At 37.0% G+C, this 18119-nt stretch overlaps 1 protein-coding gene across 1 annotated transcript; it reads left to right on the plus strand.

The window, feature by feature from the left end:
- The first annotated feature begins 1665 nt into the window (after positions 1 to 1665).
- LOC131019050 (uncharacterized) lies at positions 1666 to 2088 on the plus strand. The gene has a single exon (XM_057947732.1). The coding sequence runs from the start codon at positions 1666 to 1668 to the stop codon at positions 2086 to 2088; it is 423 nt and encodes a 140-aa protein (XP_057803715.1).
- The last annotated feature ends 16031 nt before the right edge of the window (positions 2089 to 18119 follow it).

An 18119-nucleotide genomic window follows, 5' to 3' on the forward strand; every position in this document is an offset into this window, starting at 1 on the left:
CCCGGTGCGTCGTTCTATCACTTGTTGGCGGATCATTTTGGGCCGTCTGCCTACTATGGATGCGATTCAACGTTGTGGTTTCATTGGGCCTAACATTTGCAGCCTCTGTCTCAATGCAGAGGAAAATATAGATCATCTTTTTTGGGGTTGTAACTTTGCTAAGCATTTATGGGGTTTTCTTTTCTCATGGTTTGAGATGGAGGTTCCGTTTTTTCATGATATTGGCAGTATCATTATCTTTGCTATGAATTATAATGCAAGTGCGCAGGTGAAAAGCCTTTGGCGTGTGGGCGTCGTAACAATTCTTTGGGGTCTCTGGTACTCTCGTAACCAATTGATTTTTCAGAATGTTGTGGCCTCACCTCATGCTATGATGAAGCTTCTTAAGATTTCCTTTTTAGAGGCTGCGAGGAATTTTAAATTAGGAAGCATGGCGAACTCGGTGTTTGAGCTCGGGATCCTTCGTCGCCTTGCTGTTGCAGGCAATCCGCGCCCTGTTCCGGTCACCATTGATGTTGGCTGGACTCTTCCTTCTCCTTCTTGGCTCAAAGCCAATATCGACGGGTCCATTAGGGGTAGGGATGGCAATCGGGTACGACGGGTACGGATAGTGACTATCCATACCCATACCCACGAACTAAATGGATAGTGGTTGCTACCCACGAAACTATCCATGGATATCAAATGGTATCCAAACCCGCTACCCGCGGATACCCGCTACCCGTCGGGTATCCGCGAAACCCGCTATCCGACGGGTATCCGTCACCCGCTATCCGCCGGATACCCGCTATCCGCCGGATACCCACTATCCGCCGGATACCCACTATCCGCTGGATACCTACGAAATAGAATTTAAATATAAATTTACAACAAATTTAATAGAAAAAAAAAATCAACACAAATAGCATAGTTCAAATCCACAAAGAACAATGTTTAAATTCAAATTCACAAAGAACAATGTTCAAATTCATCAACTAAAATATAAAATCCAACAAAGAACAATGTATATAATTGCTCAACAGTAGAAATAGAACCCTCTTCATTGAACTCTTCTTCTTCATCTTCAAGACAAGTCCAAAAGCTTCCATTCTTTTCTTGACCTATGAAATAAGCAATTATTTACATTAGATATATGAAATAAAAGATTAATTATAATTATAAATTTACATACCTTCAAGTTGATTTCGTAGCCAATTTTGAGTACACATTAATGCTTCTAATAGCTTTGGTTTGAGACGACTGCGATGCTCACTTAGAACCCTCCCACTAGTGCTAAAAGCTGATTCGGAAGCCACTGTGGTGATTGGGACAACAAAGATATCACGAGCTATGAGGCGAAGTGTGGATAATGTGTTCTAGTCACCTTCCACCAATTTTATTCAAAGCCAATATTTTATAGAATTTTTTTGTGGATATTTGACGGGTAATTGATGGATAATTGACAGGTAATTGGCGGGTATTTTTCGCGGGTTAACGGATTTCGCGGGTATGGATAGTAAGTATCCAAACCCATACCCACGAACTAAATGGATAGTGAATTGCACCCACGAAACTATCCGTGGATATCAAATGGTATCCAAACCCACCCTAATGGGTTCGGGTTTTCGCGGATATCCGCTACCCGCGGGTAGATTGCCATCCCTAATTAGGGGTAATCCTCCGGTGATGCATGCGGGTGGTGTGGTCAGAAATGCCTTTAATTCGGTGGTGGCGTGCTTTCAATTTTCGGCAGGAGCCGGTTTTGCCTTTGAGGCGGAACTTTTTTCTTTTATTATCATTCTTGAGAGGGCTGCTGCTCATCAATGGTATAACCTCTGGATTGAATCTGATTCAACATACGTTGTGAATGTCTTCAATAATCGTGAGGTTCCGGTCCCGTGGCGTTTTCGGAGCAGATGGCAGGCGGCGCTTAAAGGTGTGGAGCACTACAACCTCCGTTGCTCTCATAACTACCGGGAAGGTAACCACGTTGCCGATTACCTCGCTTCCTCTCACTCGCAGGAAGGATTTTGGCTTCATTCTATTCCTGAAATTGCTCAGCTGGTTTCCGATGATGTACATTCTTCCTTTGTTCGCATGGTGCGATAGCTTGTCCTGAGTTGTTTGTTCGGTGCTTGGTGGGAACCGGGGAGATTTGGGGGTGATGGTACGGCCGGAACTTCCGAAGTCTCCTCAACTCAGTTTCCACCGCACCTTGTTTCTTTCATGTTTTCTTTGTATCTAGACGGGTACTCTTTATCCTCGTTTTGAGGTTTTAATGAGGCCCGGCCCTGGTCTTCTCTTTGGGTTTTTTTAGGTTCCGGTTTCTTTAATAAAAATTCAATTCAGCAGCAGCATGCAGATATATATTTGCAGTACTAATAAACAACCGTGTAGAATTGAAATACATAAATAAAAAGTCCAGATACAAACAACATACAAATACAATATGGTGATTTCTTGTTTTCAGTTGCATCAATGTTGAGCATAAAAGTTAGGTAACAACTAGCAATTGATTAAACTTTCACATCATTTCTTCCCAGTGCGGCGAATAGACAAATTCGTTAGCTTTCGTGCAAAAATTACAAGACAAAAAGTGTTGACAATAACTATATATAACTTGCATATTATAGTATATAAAGGGGTATATATACAAGTAATATAAAAAGGGGGTAGTGGTTGGGTTGGGGTGGGGTGGGGTGGGGGGGGGGGGGGGGGAGGTTAGCAAATTCAATTTGGAATTGGCATTATGTCTGGCAGTTAAGGTACCATGACACAATGTCCATAAGTCATTGTCTTGTACATATACAATACAAGTCCATGTAATGCAAAATTAAAATTTTATTTTGTTTTAAAATTAACTTTATATAAACCCCTTTGAATCTGTATTAATATCTGATTTCATATGGACTTTGATTATTTTGAGCTTCTCTGAAGTATTCGAACAACTTGACGAGCATATAGCCTCACGACAATGTAGATTTACATATACAATTACAAGTTCATATACTATCGATCCATAATATTAGTTCATGATACAAAATAAATATCATAACACAATTCTACTTCATCCGTCTCACAAAAAACATGAATATTTTGTTATTTTCGATCGTCTCATAAAAATATAAATATTTCTATTTTGGTACACTACCCCATCGTAATTCCTTTACTTTTCATCTCTATTTTATAATAAAGTGGGACTCTTTTTTATTCACAATATATTTTTATTTAATATTTCTTAAAATTTGGGTCATTTATAAATATTTATATTTTTGTGGGATGGAGCGGAGAGAGTAATAATTAATTTATTAAAAAAGTAACTGTGATGAAATGACAAACATGGCCAAAGCCCATTATCGAGAGTAGATCTATTATCCATATTTTAATGGATGCAAGACTTTTAAGAGACGTGAAGCGGTGAAGCTACTTGAGTCAACTTGCGAAAAATAAAAAAGAAATAAGAAAAAGGTTATTTTGAAGCAATTGAGAAACAAGGTGAATAGTGATTGGCCGTTGCAACAAGTGAGTGGCTAATCCAACACTTTACCTTTTTGCTCCCACCAAAGGGTCACTACTACTCAATACTCATAGTAAGACCCCAACACTACACACACATACACTCACAATATATATATACACACACACTGACAAAACAAGTTGTTGGTTCCAATTTTTGCACTTCTCATTTGTTTTTTTTGAAAAAAGAAAAAAAAAGGGCTCAATGATTGACTATAAAGAAACATATGCAGACACTCACAAAGACACAGATTCACAGAATGATGTCTTTTTTTCAATTTTTTGCAGGTTTTTTGCTAAAAATGATAGGGACTTTTTAGTTTTTTGGAGGTTATTTAAATTTGAGTGTCATGCATGTATGTATGGGGCTGAATCTTGGAAGATTTCCATTGTCCTACTATTTTATTTACTTTTTATTTTTATATGTGCAAGTTGAATTGTATGATACTTAGAATCTTTGATTTCTTATATATATACTAGTAATTTGTATTTGGGAGGAAGAGAATATTCATTAATGGGTAAGCTGTGCTGGATTTGGTCCCACGGGAAACTAGTTGCATGAAATGACTTTTGCTTAACACTACTTACATACATACTTACATTTCTTACATGTCATGGAAATCTAGATTTGAACTAGCTTAACACCCCCTCTCCCCAAATTTTGATTATATGTATAAAGAAAAATTTGAAATGAAATTATGAGATAGAATGAAATTTGTGATTCTAATTTATGGGGAATTTGTGAGGTGTAATTTGTCTTCAATTTGTGCATCTGCTTAATTTGTGTCGGTTTATGTAGCTAATTTGAAAATAAAATAAAATAGTTTATGGATGAATTAATTAATGTCAATTTCTATAATTATTATTAATAAAAATTAGTTAACTTTAATAGAAAATGGAACAACTTTTTTTTTTGTCAAAAAAAAAAAACGTAGAGATAGATCTTCATGTGATTTTGTCACATCTGTTGTTGAATCAATGGAAAGAGAAATGCGAGTAGATAATGAGTTAAACTTTGAACTTTAAACAAATTCTCATTTGCACATGGATTTTAAAATCTTTATTAAAATTACTCAACTATTATTTTTTTTCTCATTTCGCATACCCATCCATTTTTCGGCCAAAATTTGAGCCTAAAACTACGTCGTTTTCATCCGGCTATACAATATGATGTCGGTTCTATTATTCTACAGGGTCATATTTATATCACGCTGTCGGTTCTATTATTCTACAGGGTCATATTTATATCACGCTAACATATTTATGCCAAGCGAGTATATTTATGCTATGTCACCACGATAAAAAAATAGGTGAATGCAAAATGAGAAAAAAATAATATTTGAATAATTTTAATAAAGATTTTAAAGATTATGTGCAAAATGAGAATTTGATGAAAGTTCAATAATTTATATGCAATTAACCCTTGTTATTATAATTTGATCGTATCAATTATTTTTTCTCCAGCCGCTAGGGTTCCCTAGGGTTTCTTTAGGGTTGAGAGAATTGACGTTCGCTTTTAGCGCTGTTCTTCCCTCGATTCGTAGGGAGTGCTGTTTGTCAGCGGGGTGATTTCTGGATCATGGATCCAGAGGAGATTCAACGTTTGGTGGAACAACTTCAGTTATCAGAGGAGGCTGAGGCAAATACTGTTAATCTTTCTCAAGAACTCACGGAAGATCTTTTGGTTACTTCGAAGTATCGGCTTGCGGGGAAAGTTTTTGCGAGCAGACAGATTAATAGAGATCTTTTGCTAACTCAATTGCCTAATATTCTTCAGGCAAAATGTCGGATTGATGCAGAGATTATTGGCCCGAATATATTTGTTATCCATTTTGTTTCGGTGAACGATAAAAAACAAGCTTTGTTAGGGGGGCCTTGGCACTTCTTTCAGGATTTATTATTATTTGCTGAGATAGAGGGTTTCCAAAACCCTTCAGAGGTGAAGTTTGAGGAGTTTACGGGATGGATACAATGTCATAATCTACCTGTGGCGTGCATGCATCCGGAGGTGATAAGGAAGATTGGGGAGGGCATCGGCCGTGTGGAGGAGGTTGATATGAATGCAGGAGGACGATGTATTGGCCGCTTTGCTAGGGTAAGGGTCTCATGGGCATTAGATAAACCCATGCAGAGATGCGTGAGACTTCTACCTAATGGAGAGAGGGAGGGTGCTATTATATTACTTTTATATGAGAAGTTACCAAATTTTTGCTTTAAATGTGGGAAAATTGGACATTTATTAAGGTTTTGTGATTCTCCGTTGACGGTAACGGGGCAATTGAAGTATGGCACGTGGTTAATGGCTCCAAAAACCAATGAGATCCGGAGAAAGCAGACCAATGGCAATAAAGCTAATGCTGACTTGGGTGATTCACATTTGTTGGCGGTGAATAAAGGTTTAGTTGCGAGACCATCACAACAGACTGAGGGGTCTTGCTCCAAGGAGAGTTCGTCGCTGGGGGTCGAAGATGAGGTACCTATCAAAGATCTTGTTCCCAATACTGCTATTTTGGAAGAGGATAGAGATAGAGGGATGGATGGGGTTCTGGTGGAAGCTGAAACGGGAGGAGAGGAGAGGCGAGATGAGCAGATGGAGGAGGAGGAGGTTAGGAGAGGTTCTAGCTCTAATCTGAAAGTGGGTTCGTGGAAGAGGAGAGCTCGTGTTTCGGGTTGGGGGTCGGAGGGGAGGGGTCGTAGGGGAGGGAGAGTTGGTAGAGGAAGATCTGGAGAGGACGGGAGAAAAAATGACGGGGGAATTTCTTCTGGGAACGAGGGAGCTAGGAGTCGGGAAGAGATAGAGAGGGGGATTGAAGGTGGAGGTTTAGATGAAGAGGAAGTTTCAAGCTTCTCTAAGAAACGACCGGGGAGTGCCGTGTGTGATGCGGGCTCGGACTCCCCAAAACGAAAGATTCCGCGTCATGATATGGAGAATACTTTAGAGCTGGCAATAACGGCGGAGGCTGCCTCGCAGCCCCGCCGAGCCCAATGAATGCGGTAATCTGGAATGCTCGAGGCCTGGGCACACCTCGCGCATTCCATAATCTTCGCCAGTTAGTATCTGGCGTGTCTCCAAGCATACTTTTCATATCTGAGGCAAAAGTGTGTGCGGCCAAATGTGTTAATTGGAAGGTGATTCTAGGGTTTGAGGGACATTTTGTGGTAAACCCCGTTGGAGCGAGCGGGGGTCTTATGTTGTTCTGGAAGAATGAGTGTGATGTGAGTTTCAGGAGTTTTTCAAAGGGCCACATTGATTGTTGGGTTAAGAGTGATAGTTTTGGTTTTCGGTTTACGGGTTTTTATGGAAATCCTGATGGGAATAAACGTCAACAGTCTTGGGAACTTATTAAAAGATTGGCGGAGATTGGTGATGCTTCTTACCCTTGGATTGTTGGAGGGGATTTTAATGAGATTTTGAAGCAGGAAGAGAAGGAAGGAGGGAAACGAAAAAATTGGTCGTGTTTATCTACCTTCCGAGCTGCGATTGAGGCAAGCGGATTAAAGGCCATTGTCAATGACGCTCGTTTCACCTGGTTTAATCAAAGAGAGGGGGAGGCAGCCATCTTTGAGTTGCTGGACAGGTTCTTTATTAATGAATCGGGTCTTTTGGCAGTGGGAAATTGTGAGGCACAAGTGCTGGACTCGTACGGATCAGATCATAGAGCAGTGAGGGTGAGGTTGGAGAAGCAGGAAAAGTGTCAATCCACCGGGGGCTATAAAAGGTTCCATTTTGAGCAGAAATGGATGTTGGCGGAGAATTTTACAGCTGATACTCTTATGAACTGGAGGGGTTTTGGTAGTCTTTCTTTGCCAAAGCGGCTTGCCTTATGCCAGCAATATCTCAAAAAATGGGTGGATTCTGAGTACAAAAACCCTTCGAAGACGCTTGAGGAGTTAAGGAAGAAGAGGATCAAGCTGTTGAATCAGTGCGGAGATAAAGATGTGGGGAAGGAGCTACATGAGATTAATATGAAAATTGAGAGGATTTCGGAGGCGGAGGAAATACATTGGAAGCAAAGGTCAAGAGCGAATTGGCTGGGATTGGGGGACAGGAATACGAAGTATTTTCACAACTTCGCCTCAGAAAGAAAGAGGAAAAATAGAATTGAAGGCTTGTTTGATTCGAGGGGCGTTTTGCAGACTAAGGATGAGAACAAGGCAAGTATTATTCAGCAATATTTCAAGGAACTCTTTCGGTCGGATAAGCCTAGGGCTGAGGATATTTCGGCGATTACTAGCTGTGTTAAAAGCAGATTTCAACAGGCAGATGTTGCTGTTCTTCAAGAACCTTTTACTAAAGAGGAAGTACGGAAAGCAATCTTTCAGATGAATCCGAATAAAGCCCCGGGACCTGACGGGTTTCCACCTATTTTTTTCCAGAAGTATTGGGGAGAGATTGGAGGTTCCATTACTAAAGAGGTTCTGGGTATTCTCAATGGTGATGATAGTGTTAGAGAGTGGAATAAGAGTTTGATAGTCCTTATTCCGAAAGTTAAAAAGCCTAAGCACGTTTGTGATTTTCGGCCTATTAGTTTATGTAATGCCACTTATAAGATTGTGACTAAAGTGGTGGCTAATCGGTTGAGAAGAGTGTTGGGAAAGGTTATTGATGATAACCAGAGTGCTTTCGTACCCGAGCGGTTGATCACAGACAATATCTTAGTGGGCTATGAATGTATGCATTGGCTTAAAAATCAAAAGAACGGGAAACATGGCTTTGCGGCAGCAAAACTGGATATGAGGAAAGCCTATGACAGAGTGGAGTGGGGCTTTATAAAGGCCATGATGCAGGTGATGGGGTTTCCTAGTAGATTGATGCGGGTGGTGATGGATTGTATAACCTCGGTGGATTTTGCTTTTGTGGTGAATGGAAAGGTGTATGGCTTTTTGATCCCTACGAGGGGTATTCGCCAAGGATGCCCGTTGTCACCTTTCTTATTTGTTATCTGCGCGCAAGGGTTGTCCTCGATTCTCCACGAATATACGAGAAGGAAAGAGTTCGAAGGGTTACGGGTTGCTAAGGCCAGTCCGGCAATAAGTCATCTCTTCTTCGCGGATGATAGCCTTCTCTTTTTTAGAGCTAATGCTAAGGGGGTGGATGCTATCAGAGATGCTATTGATCTGTATTCTGTGGCTTCGGGGCAACAGATTAATAAGGATAAATCTGCTGTTACATTTAGCCCGTGTACTCTGGAGAGTGATAGGGAGGTGGTGGCGAAAACTTTGGGCATAGGCCAGACCAAAGGACATTCTGTATATTTAGGTCTTCCTACGATCGTGATGAAGCAGAAGAGGATTCAATTTGATTACCTACGTGAAAGGGTCTGTAAGAAGCTTGGATCGTGGAAAAATAAGCATTTTTCAATGGGTGGTAGAGAAGTCCTCCTTAAATCAATTATACAGGCGATCCCTACTTACGCCATGAATTGTTTTAAGATTCCGGTTGCTGTTTGCAGAGATATGGAGAAGGCTAGTGCTAATTTTTGGTGGGGTATGACTGAAAAAGGTCCAAATATGCATTGGGCAAAATGGCAGTCGCTTTGCTATCTGAAGTCGAAAGGTGGGATGGGTTTTCGAGATTTGGTCGCTTTTAACAAGGCACTACTAGCTAAACAGGTGTGGCGATTGATCAAGTTTCCTAACTCGCTGGTGGCTAGGGTGCTTAAAGGACGCTATTATAAGGATGGGGACGTGTTGAATGCTACCTGCCCTTCGACGGCTTCCTATTCTTGGCGATCGATTTTGTGGGGAGGAGATCTGGTGAGACGTGGAGTGAGGTGGAAGATTGGTAATGGGAAAAGTGTGAGTGCTTTTAAGGATGCTTGGATTCCTAATGGGGGAGATGGTATAGCTGCCGGAGGGATGGTGAAGGATGAAAGTATTTTGGTTGCTGAGTTCATTGATGAAAATAAACGTTGGAAGGAGGAGCTTTTGAAGGAAAATTTTCTCTCTTATGAGGTACAGAGTATTATGTCTATGGATTTATCAAGAAATGAGAAAGATGATAAATTTTGGATACATGATGAGAAAGGGAGATATACTGTAAAATCTGGATATCTACTTGAGAAGGAATGTTTTTTGCCGAATGCTAACACGACTTCAGAAGTTGTTGAAGATTGGTGGAAGCTTGTTTGGAATCTTTTTATTCCACCGAAGGTTAGGGTTTTTGCATGGAGATTTATGAAGAATATGTTGCCTACTGCTATAAACTTGAAGAATCATCATATTCCCATTAATGGTATATGCTCCTGGTGCAAAAGGGATTGGGGCTCGACGACTCATTCAATCATTTTCTGCGAGTCAGTGCGAGGGGAATGGAAGAAGACCAAATGGTGGTCGTGGCTGAGAGGTAGAGAAAATCTTGAAAGTGAGTCGCTTTGTAGGGAATTTTTGGCTGGTTTTGGAGTTGAGGATCTGGAGCAGTTTGTTATCTTTCTTTGGTGGAGTTGGAAGAATCAATGTGATGTTAAACATGGCAATAAGGCTGCTGGAACGATGGAGCTTATCGAAAGTGGCGAGGTTTTTCTGAGTATGTTCCAGGAGGCAACCTACAAGACGAGAACGCAGCAGTCGATTCTGCCGAAGGAAGGAGAAAAGTGCTGGCTTCCGCCGTGCCGTGGTTCTTTTCGGTTGGATGTGGATGTCTCTATCCATGCGAATGGAAATGTGGTTGGAGTTGGTTTTCTGGTTCGGGATTATACAGGCAAGGTGTTAGCGGCGGCTGCGAGACGCATTGGAAGAACGGAAACCATTCTTATGGGCGAACTGCACTCGATCTTGTTGGGTGTGGGTTTCTGCATGGAGCATGATTTTTGTCCTCTTGAGGTCTTTACGGATTCACTCTTGGCGGTGCACGTTTTGAGCGAGAAAACGAGGGGGATGGACTCGCTTTGTGATGACCTTTATGATGCTTTTATTTATATCAAGGAGAAGATAGTGCTTGATTTTAGACATGTTCGTAGGGAAGCTAATAGAGCGGCCCATTTCTTGGCTAATTTAGCCGTTTGTATTCCTGATGCAATGATCTGGAGATCCAACTTTCCGTCGGGTCTTTTAGATATTGTTCATCGTGACTTGAATTAATATATGGGTATTGGTGTTTTCTCAAAAAAAAAAAAAAAAAAAACCCTTGTTATTATTATTATACTTGTTTTTTAAGTAATCATACGAAATGCCCAAATTTTTTTAACTCGAAGTAGCCTCCAAACCCTCATACAAGTTCAGTCCTCTCCCTCAATAAAAATTTCTAGCTCCGCGATAAATATTCACAAACATCTCATAGTATTCACAATATATCCAATGTCAATTGCTATTAAAATATCATCCCAGTGATACTTGAACTATCAAACATTTAGTTAAATCAAGCATTTTTTTTATTTGCACGACGGAATTGATGATTGAGTTGTTTGTAATTGGTGTGATATTATGCATGACTGAGGTAAGAATACAACTGAAAAAATTGTACATGCTCAAATCTTTATGAAATGAATTGTACGATGATCTTTGTTAATTCAATTTCCAATTTCAAAATCTACATTTTAAACGTAAAATTTTGGTTGTTTATGTATTGATGGTATAGACCATCTTAGATGAACTGCAAATGGGTAGAAATATTTTCTCATATATGCACAAATAAATTCAGAATTGATACTTATGGTTTTTAATGAGTTTTAATGTTCCACAATTTTTTGTGTGCTATCATATCTCACTATTACATTTATTATAGTAATATTATGAATTATTTTAATTTTATTTTTAGAAAAAATTTATACCCTATCATTGAGTTTATTAACCTATTACTAACAAAAGTGAAATAAAATGATAAAAAAACAATTATATACCCTAATTGAATGCAATAAATTTTAGTTAATAATCATAAAATTAAACTAAAACAAATTGAAATAATAAAAAAATATATATATGAGTGGTTCGTACTGTGCGTACATTCACACGATATGGATGTCTTTATAAGAGAAGTCCACTTAATTTTATTACTCAATGAATTACTCTGTTTATAAGTTAAAAAGATTTGAAATACTCCTCCATCCCGTGTAGCTTGAGCAATTTATTTTTGATATGGGTTTTAAGGAGTTACTCCCTCCGTCCAATAATTTAAGGCCTTCTTTCTTTTTTGGGACGTCCACCAACTCATGGCCTATCCATTTTTAGTAAGTTTTTATTTATATTTAATTGGTGGGTCCCAAAGCAATACACTTTTTCTCCACTCAACTATTAAACAATACATTAATTGTGGGTCTCTTTCTCCACTCAACTAATAAAAATACACTTTTTCTTAAAACTCGTGTTTTGCTACTTAGGTCATGAATTAGTGGACAGATGGAGTAATATTTTGTGTGTTAAGTGTGATAGATGAAAAAGTGAAAATATAAATAAAGAAAAAAAATTCATATAATAAAAATGCTCAAATTTCGTAGAACAATTTAAAAATAAATACTGCTCAGATTTCACGGGAACGGAGGGAGTAATACTTTCGGCCTATGTTAGAAAGAAATAAGGAAATGATTTGGGCGAATCAACTGACTTCAGATCCTTGGTAGTTGGAGACCAAACTGTGGCTAGTGGCTACCCTTTCAAGTTTCAAAACCAACAATTTTTTTTTTAATCAATGCAGATTCAACACTGACCAATGGCACATCTCTCTCTCTTGGGAGAATCAAAATATTACTAGTATTTTTTTTTTAATAAGTCAACACATTAAATTTTCGTTAAAATGCACAAATAATAAAATTCTTGGCACACTTTTGGTTGTATTTAGAAACAAAAAGTGTGCCAGAAGGAGTATATATTGCTTTTGCACTTAAACGAAAATTTAATGTGTTTGACTCACTAAATTTTTTTATTAGATATTTAATATTTTGATTCTCCCAAGCAGTCAAGTGAATATTTAGTTGTGGGGTTCGTGTAATTAATTAGTCTCTTCTAGTTTCTGATCTTGGTAGTTGGAAACAGTAGTCAAGAAGACTTGCTAATTGCTGTCTGATGAGCTTTATGAAGCTGTCTCACATGTCAAGCAACGTGTCGTGATAGATTTTTCAAATGCTTGTAGAGAAGGTTATAGACTTCTTGTTTTAACTAATGATGATGTTATTTTTTTAAAGATGTAATTATAAACACAAAATTTTTGTATTCAATGAATAAAATACAAAATTACGTATAAATTCAAAATATATGAATTGAGATGAATTTGTTGCGAGTTGTGATTTTTTATTTGATCATCTGATTCTTATCTTTGAATTTCTTTTCGAACGATCCCAAAGATTTTTGATAACGTCAATCAAAGTCATGATTTTAGATTAAACGTTGAATTTGGTTTGATGAAGAACGTTCTTAGAATTTGTAAGAACGCCTTGAAGCTTTTGAACTTGGTTTGAGTTGATTTGATGAAGAACATTCTTAGAATTTGTAAGAATGCCTTTAAGCTCTTGAACTTGTGAGTTGATTTGATGAAGAATATTCTTAGAATTTGTAAGAACGCTTTGATTGTTAGAATGTCTTTGTTCGGTGAATTTCTCCTTCAATGCTTGAGCTCTTCATTTAAATTGTTGGAGATGTCTTTGTGATAGTGAATTTCTTCATAGCACTTTAAAGATTTAAAGGAGTTTAAGAACACCCCCCTGAATGCTTAAGAACACTTTAAAGATTTAAAGGAACTTAAGAACACTTTGAAGATTTTAAAGGATGTTCGAGTATTGTAGAGAGAAAGAGAATTATCTTTTCTCTCCAACTTATGCCTTCTTCAAAATTATCCTCCACTTCAATTATATCTTACGCTTACTCCAACACCCCAATTTATAGGTGTAGGGAACTGGGCTTTGGGCCTCCAAGTAATGGACTTTAGGATTAGATGACAATGGGCCAATAAAATCATTATATTAAGAGTTAATTGTCTATAAATACACGAACTATACTCAAATTTTGGTTTTTGACTAAATCTATTTTTTTGGTCAAAAATACATAAACTTTTATATTTTTAGAATTTGACCGGAGCCGAAAGTTAGTCGGCTAATAAATTGATTATCTGAATTCTGATGGGCAATCTGAAGGTACCGTTGGAAAGCTCTTAATGTTATCTTTCTAATGATACTTATATTGTTGGGTTTTGATAATCGAAAGTAGTAAAAAAATGGCATGAAAGTCGAGGTCACGAAACTCTATATTTTTTCCTTTTTTCAACCACTTTCGGTTACCAAAACTCAACAATATAAGTATCATTAGAAAGACAACGTCAATAGCTTTCCAATTGTACTTTCAGATTGGCCATCAGAATTCAGACAATCAAGTTATTGGCCAATGAACTTTTGGGATCATGTCAGTACTACATCCTTCCGGGAGACTACGTACAGGTGGGGACGCCTTTGCCAGCGGAGACACCCGCTACTGCCCCTGAGTCTCCGATGACCTTGCCACGAGATTCTACACCACGTGCCTCAGTTCTAGGGCGCCGTGGTAGGCACGATGACGAGACAGGCCCTTCTCGTCCACGGGCTCGTAGGGATTTCCCATCGCCTCCTGACTCAGCGATCCGAGCTACTGCTACTCCACCACCACTGATACCTACGATAGACGCAAGGTTTGAGGCTGCCATGGCAGATGTCGACAGGGTCATGGCCAACATGAGGGAGTTTCTAGATAGGGGCAAATACCCTATGCAGGAGGATGACGATACAGCGCAGTATGGTACGATAAGGATTACTCGTCCTGAGTAATAAAAGCGGAGGATGACGATACCGGAGGATGACGATACAGCGCAGTATGGTACGATACAGCGCAGTATGGTACGATAAGGACATACTATAATTCATTGAGTAATAAAAAAATATATATATGAGTGGTTCGTACTGTGCGTACATTCACACGATATGGATGTCTTTATAAGAGAAGTCCACTTAATTTTATTACTCAATGAATTACTCTGTTTATAAGTTAAAAAGATTTGAAATACTCCTCCATCCCGTGTAGCTTGAGCAATTTATTTTTGATATGGGTTTTAAGGAGTTACTCCCTCCGTCCACTAATTCAAGGCCTTCTTTCTTTTTTGGGACGTCCACCAACTCATGGCCTATCCATTTTTAGTAAGTTTTTATTTATATTTAATTGGTGGGTCCCAAAGCAATACACTTTTTCTCCACTCAACTATTAAACAATACATTAATTGTGGGTCTCTTTCTCCACTCAACTAATAAAAATACACTTTTTCTTAAAACTCGTGTTTTGCTACTTAGGTCATGAATTAGTGGACAGATGGAGTAATATTTTGTGTGTTAAGTGTGATAGATGAAAAAGTGAAAATATAAATAAAGAAAAAAAATTCATATAATAAAAATGCTCAAATTTCGTAGAACAATTTAAAAATAAATACTGCTCAGATTTCACGGGAACGGAGGGAGTAATACTTTCGGCCTATGTTAGAAAGAAATAAGGAAATGATTTGGGCGAATCAACTGACTTCAGATCCTTGGTAGTTGGAGACCAAACTGTGGCTAGTGGCTACCCTTTCAAGTTTCAAAACCAACAATTTTTTTTTTAATCAATGCAGATTCAACACTGACCAATGGCACATCTCTCTCTCTTGGGAGAATCAAAATATTACTAGTATTTTTTTTTAATAAGTCAACACATTAAATTTTCGTTAAAATGCACAAATAATAAAATTCTTGGCACACTTTTGGTTGTATTTAGAAACAAAAAGTGTGCCAGAAGGAGTATATATTGCTTTTGCACTTAAACGAAAATTTAATGTGTTTGACTCACTAAATTTTTTTATTAGATATTTAATATTTTGATTCTCCCAAGCAGTCAAGTGAATATTTAGTTGTGGGGTTCGTGTAATTAATTAGTCTCTTCTAGTTTCTGATCTTGGTAGTTGGAAACAGTAGTCAAGAAGACTTGCTAATTGCTGTCTGATGAGCTTTATGAAGCTGTCTCACATGTCAAGCAACGTGTCGTGATAGATTTTTCAAATGCTTGTAGAGAAGGTTATAGACTTCTTGTTTTAACTAATGATGATGTTATTTTTTTAAAGATGTAATTATAAACACAAAATTTTTGTATTCAATGAATAAAATACAAAATTACGTATAAATTCAAAATATATGAATTGAGATGAATTTGTTGCGAGTTGTGATTTTTTATTTGATCATCTGATTCTTATCTTTGAATTTCTTTTCGAACGATCCCAAAGATTTTTGATAACGTCAATCAAAGTCATGATTTTAGATTAAACGTTGAATTTGGTTTGATGAAGAACGTTCTTAGAATTTGTAAGAACGCCTTGAAGCTTTTGAACTTGGTTTGAGTTGATTTGATGAAGAACATTCTTAGAATTTGTAAGAATGCCTTGAAGCTCTTGAACTTGTGAGTTGATTTGATGAAGAATATTCTTAGAATTTGTAAGAACGCTTTGATTGTTAGAATGTCTTTGTTCGGTGAATTTCTCCTTCAATGCTTGAGCTCTTCATTTAAATTGTTGGAGATGTCTTTGTGATAGTGAATTTCTTCATAGCACTTTAAAGATTTAAAGGAGTTTAAGAACACCCCCCTGAATGCTTAAGAACACTTTAAAGATTTAAAGGAACTTAAGAACACTTTGAAGATTTTAAAGGATGTTCGAGTATTTTAGAGAGAAAGAGAATTATCTTTTCTCTCCAACTTATGCCTTCTTCAAAATTATCCTCCACTTCAATTATATCTTACGCTTACTCCAACACCCCAATTTATAGGTGTAGGGAACTGGGCTTTGGGCCTCCAAGTAATGGATTTTAGGATTAGATGACAATGGGCCAATAAAATCATTATATTAAGAGTTAATTGTCTATAAATACACGAACTATACTCAAATTTTGGTTTTTGACTAAATCTATTTTTTTGGTCAAAAATACATAAACTTTTATATTTTTAGAATTTGACCGGAGCCGAAAGTTAGTCGGCTAATAAATTGATTATCTGAATTCTGATGGGCAATCTGAAGGTACCGTTGGAAAGCTCTTAATGTTATCTTTCTAATGATACTTATATTGTTGGGTTTTGATAATCGAAAGTAGTAAAAAAATGGCATGAAAGTCGAGGTCACGAAACTCTATATTTTTTCCTTTTTTCAACCACTTTCGGTTACCAAAACTCAACAATATAAGTATCATTAGAAAGACAACGTCAATAGCTTTCCAATTGTACTTTCAGATTGGCCATCAGAATTCAGACAATCAAGTTATTGGCCAATGAACTTTTGGGATCATGTCAAATTCCAAAAAATTAAAAGTTTATGTATTTTTTGACCAAAAAGATAGATTTGGTTGAAAACCAAAATTTGGATATAGTTTGTGTATTTATAGGCAATTAACCCTTATATTAAAAATACTAATTATATGAGTATCTGTTTAATTTTAAAATTATATTTAATTTAATCCTAAAAAATAAAAATATAATTGAATATTTACTCAACAATTTAGTTCGATCACAAATTTAATTGTCCACAGTAATGATCTAAACATAGGACATTCCGTCTTGACTCTTGGATGTTGTATGTGAAATAAGAACATCCACAGTGGCTTACTCGATGGGCCTTACTCGAGTAAGCTGCCCATCGAGTAAGCTACTGTGGGTGGTGGGCGATTCGAGTCTTACTCGATTAATCGAGTATGACTCATTCTTTGATTTCTAAAGCACGTGTAATGCGTGCTCCAAATTAAAAAAAAAGAAAAAGTTAAATTCGGATGTTTTAAAATTTGAGATGATTCAAACATATGTTTTAATTATTTTTTTCATTTTCTTTACTATTTCAAAAGTAAGTGTCATTTTTTTCTCTTTTTTTTTCGTTTAAATATGGAGTATTTTAAAGTTTCTTATAACTTTGTTTTTTTTTCTTTCATTTCTATATAATTTTCGAATCAATATTTTGTTTTTGTTTTTAATTTATAAAAGTATTTATCATTATTTATTTATTTTATTTATTAAAATTACAAATTTAAAATAATTAAATTACATATATTAAATTTACTTTAATTTTACAATATTGTAAATATAAAATATATTTCAAGTTATGTTTTAAATTTTTTAAATTTTGTAGGTTATTTGTAAGTTTTAAAAATTAATGCAATTTTAATTTGAAGTAAATTGTGTTATTTAAATTTGTGTAATTAAAGTTAACTGAAAGATACGAAAATCAAAACTAAAAATAATGAGTAAGAGAATGAGTCACCCCATTGTGGGCTCCTTACTCTTAAGTAGTCCCCCACTCTATTAAGTAAGGAGTTTACTCAACCAGTATGGATGCTCTAACAATCTAATTTTTTAGCCGCTCAAAAAAGAAAAGACATCAATTCTTTGGTGGTTGAGGTTGAGGTTGAGATTGGAGCAACTACAACCACCCCACCAACACCACCGTAGTCATTAACACATCAAACTCATTTTCCTCGTGTAATGCAAACTTATCATAGTACATACTACATCACCAACAACCATCTAGGAAAAACCAACTTGACAACAATGTCATAGAAGAAATTCCCATAAAAAAAGATCTTGATATGAGGCTGCAGATAAACATGATGTAGGTTTGGAAGCAACCTTTGACAACGTATGTCTTGCAACACTATCCGTCTCTTGATGAAGCC

The sequence above is a fragment of the Salvia miltiorrhiza genome, chromosome 3 (genome assembly GCF_028751815.1).
Source record: "Salvia miltiorrhiza cultivar Shanhuang (shh) chromosome 3, IMPLAD_Smil_shh, whole genome shotgun sequence".
Lineage (NCBI taxonomy): Eukaryota > Viridiplantae > Streptophyta > Magnoliopsida > Lamiales > Lamiaceae > Salvia > Salvia miltiorrhiza.

Coding starts and splice junctions, on each gene's coding strand:
- LOC131019050 (XM_057947732.1), top strand. CDS start 1,666: ATGCATGCGGGTGGTGTGGTCAGAAATGCCTTTAATTCGGTGGTGGCG.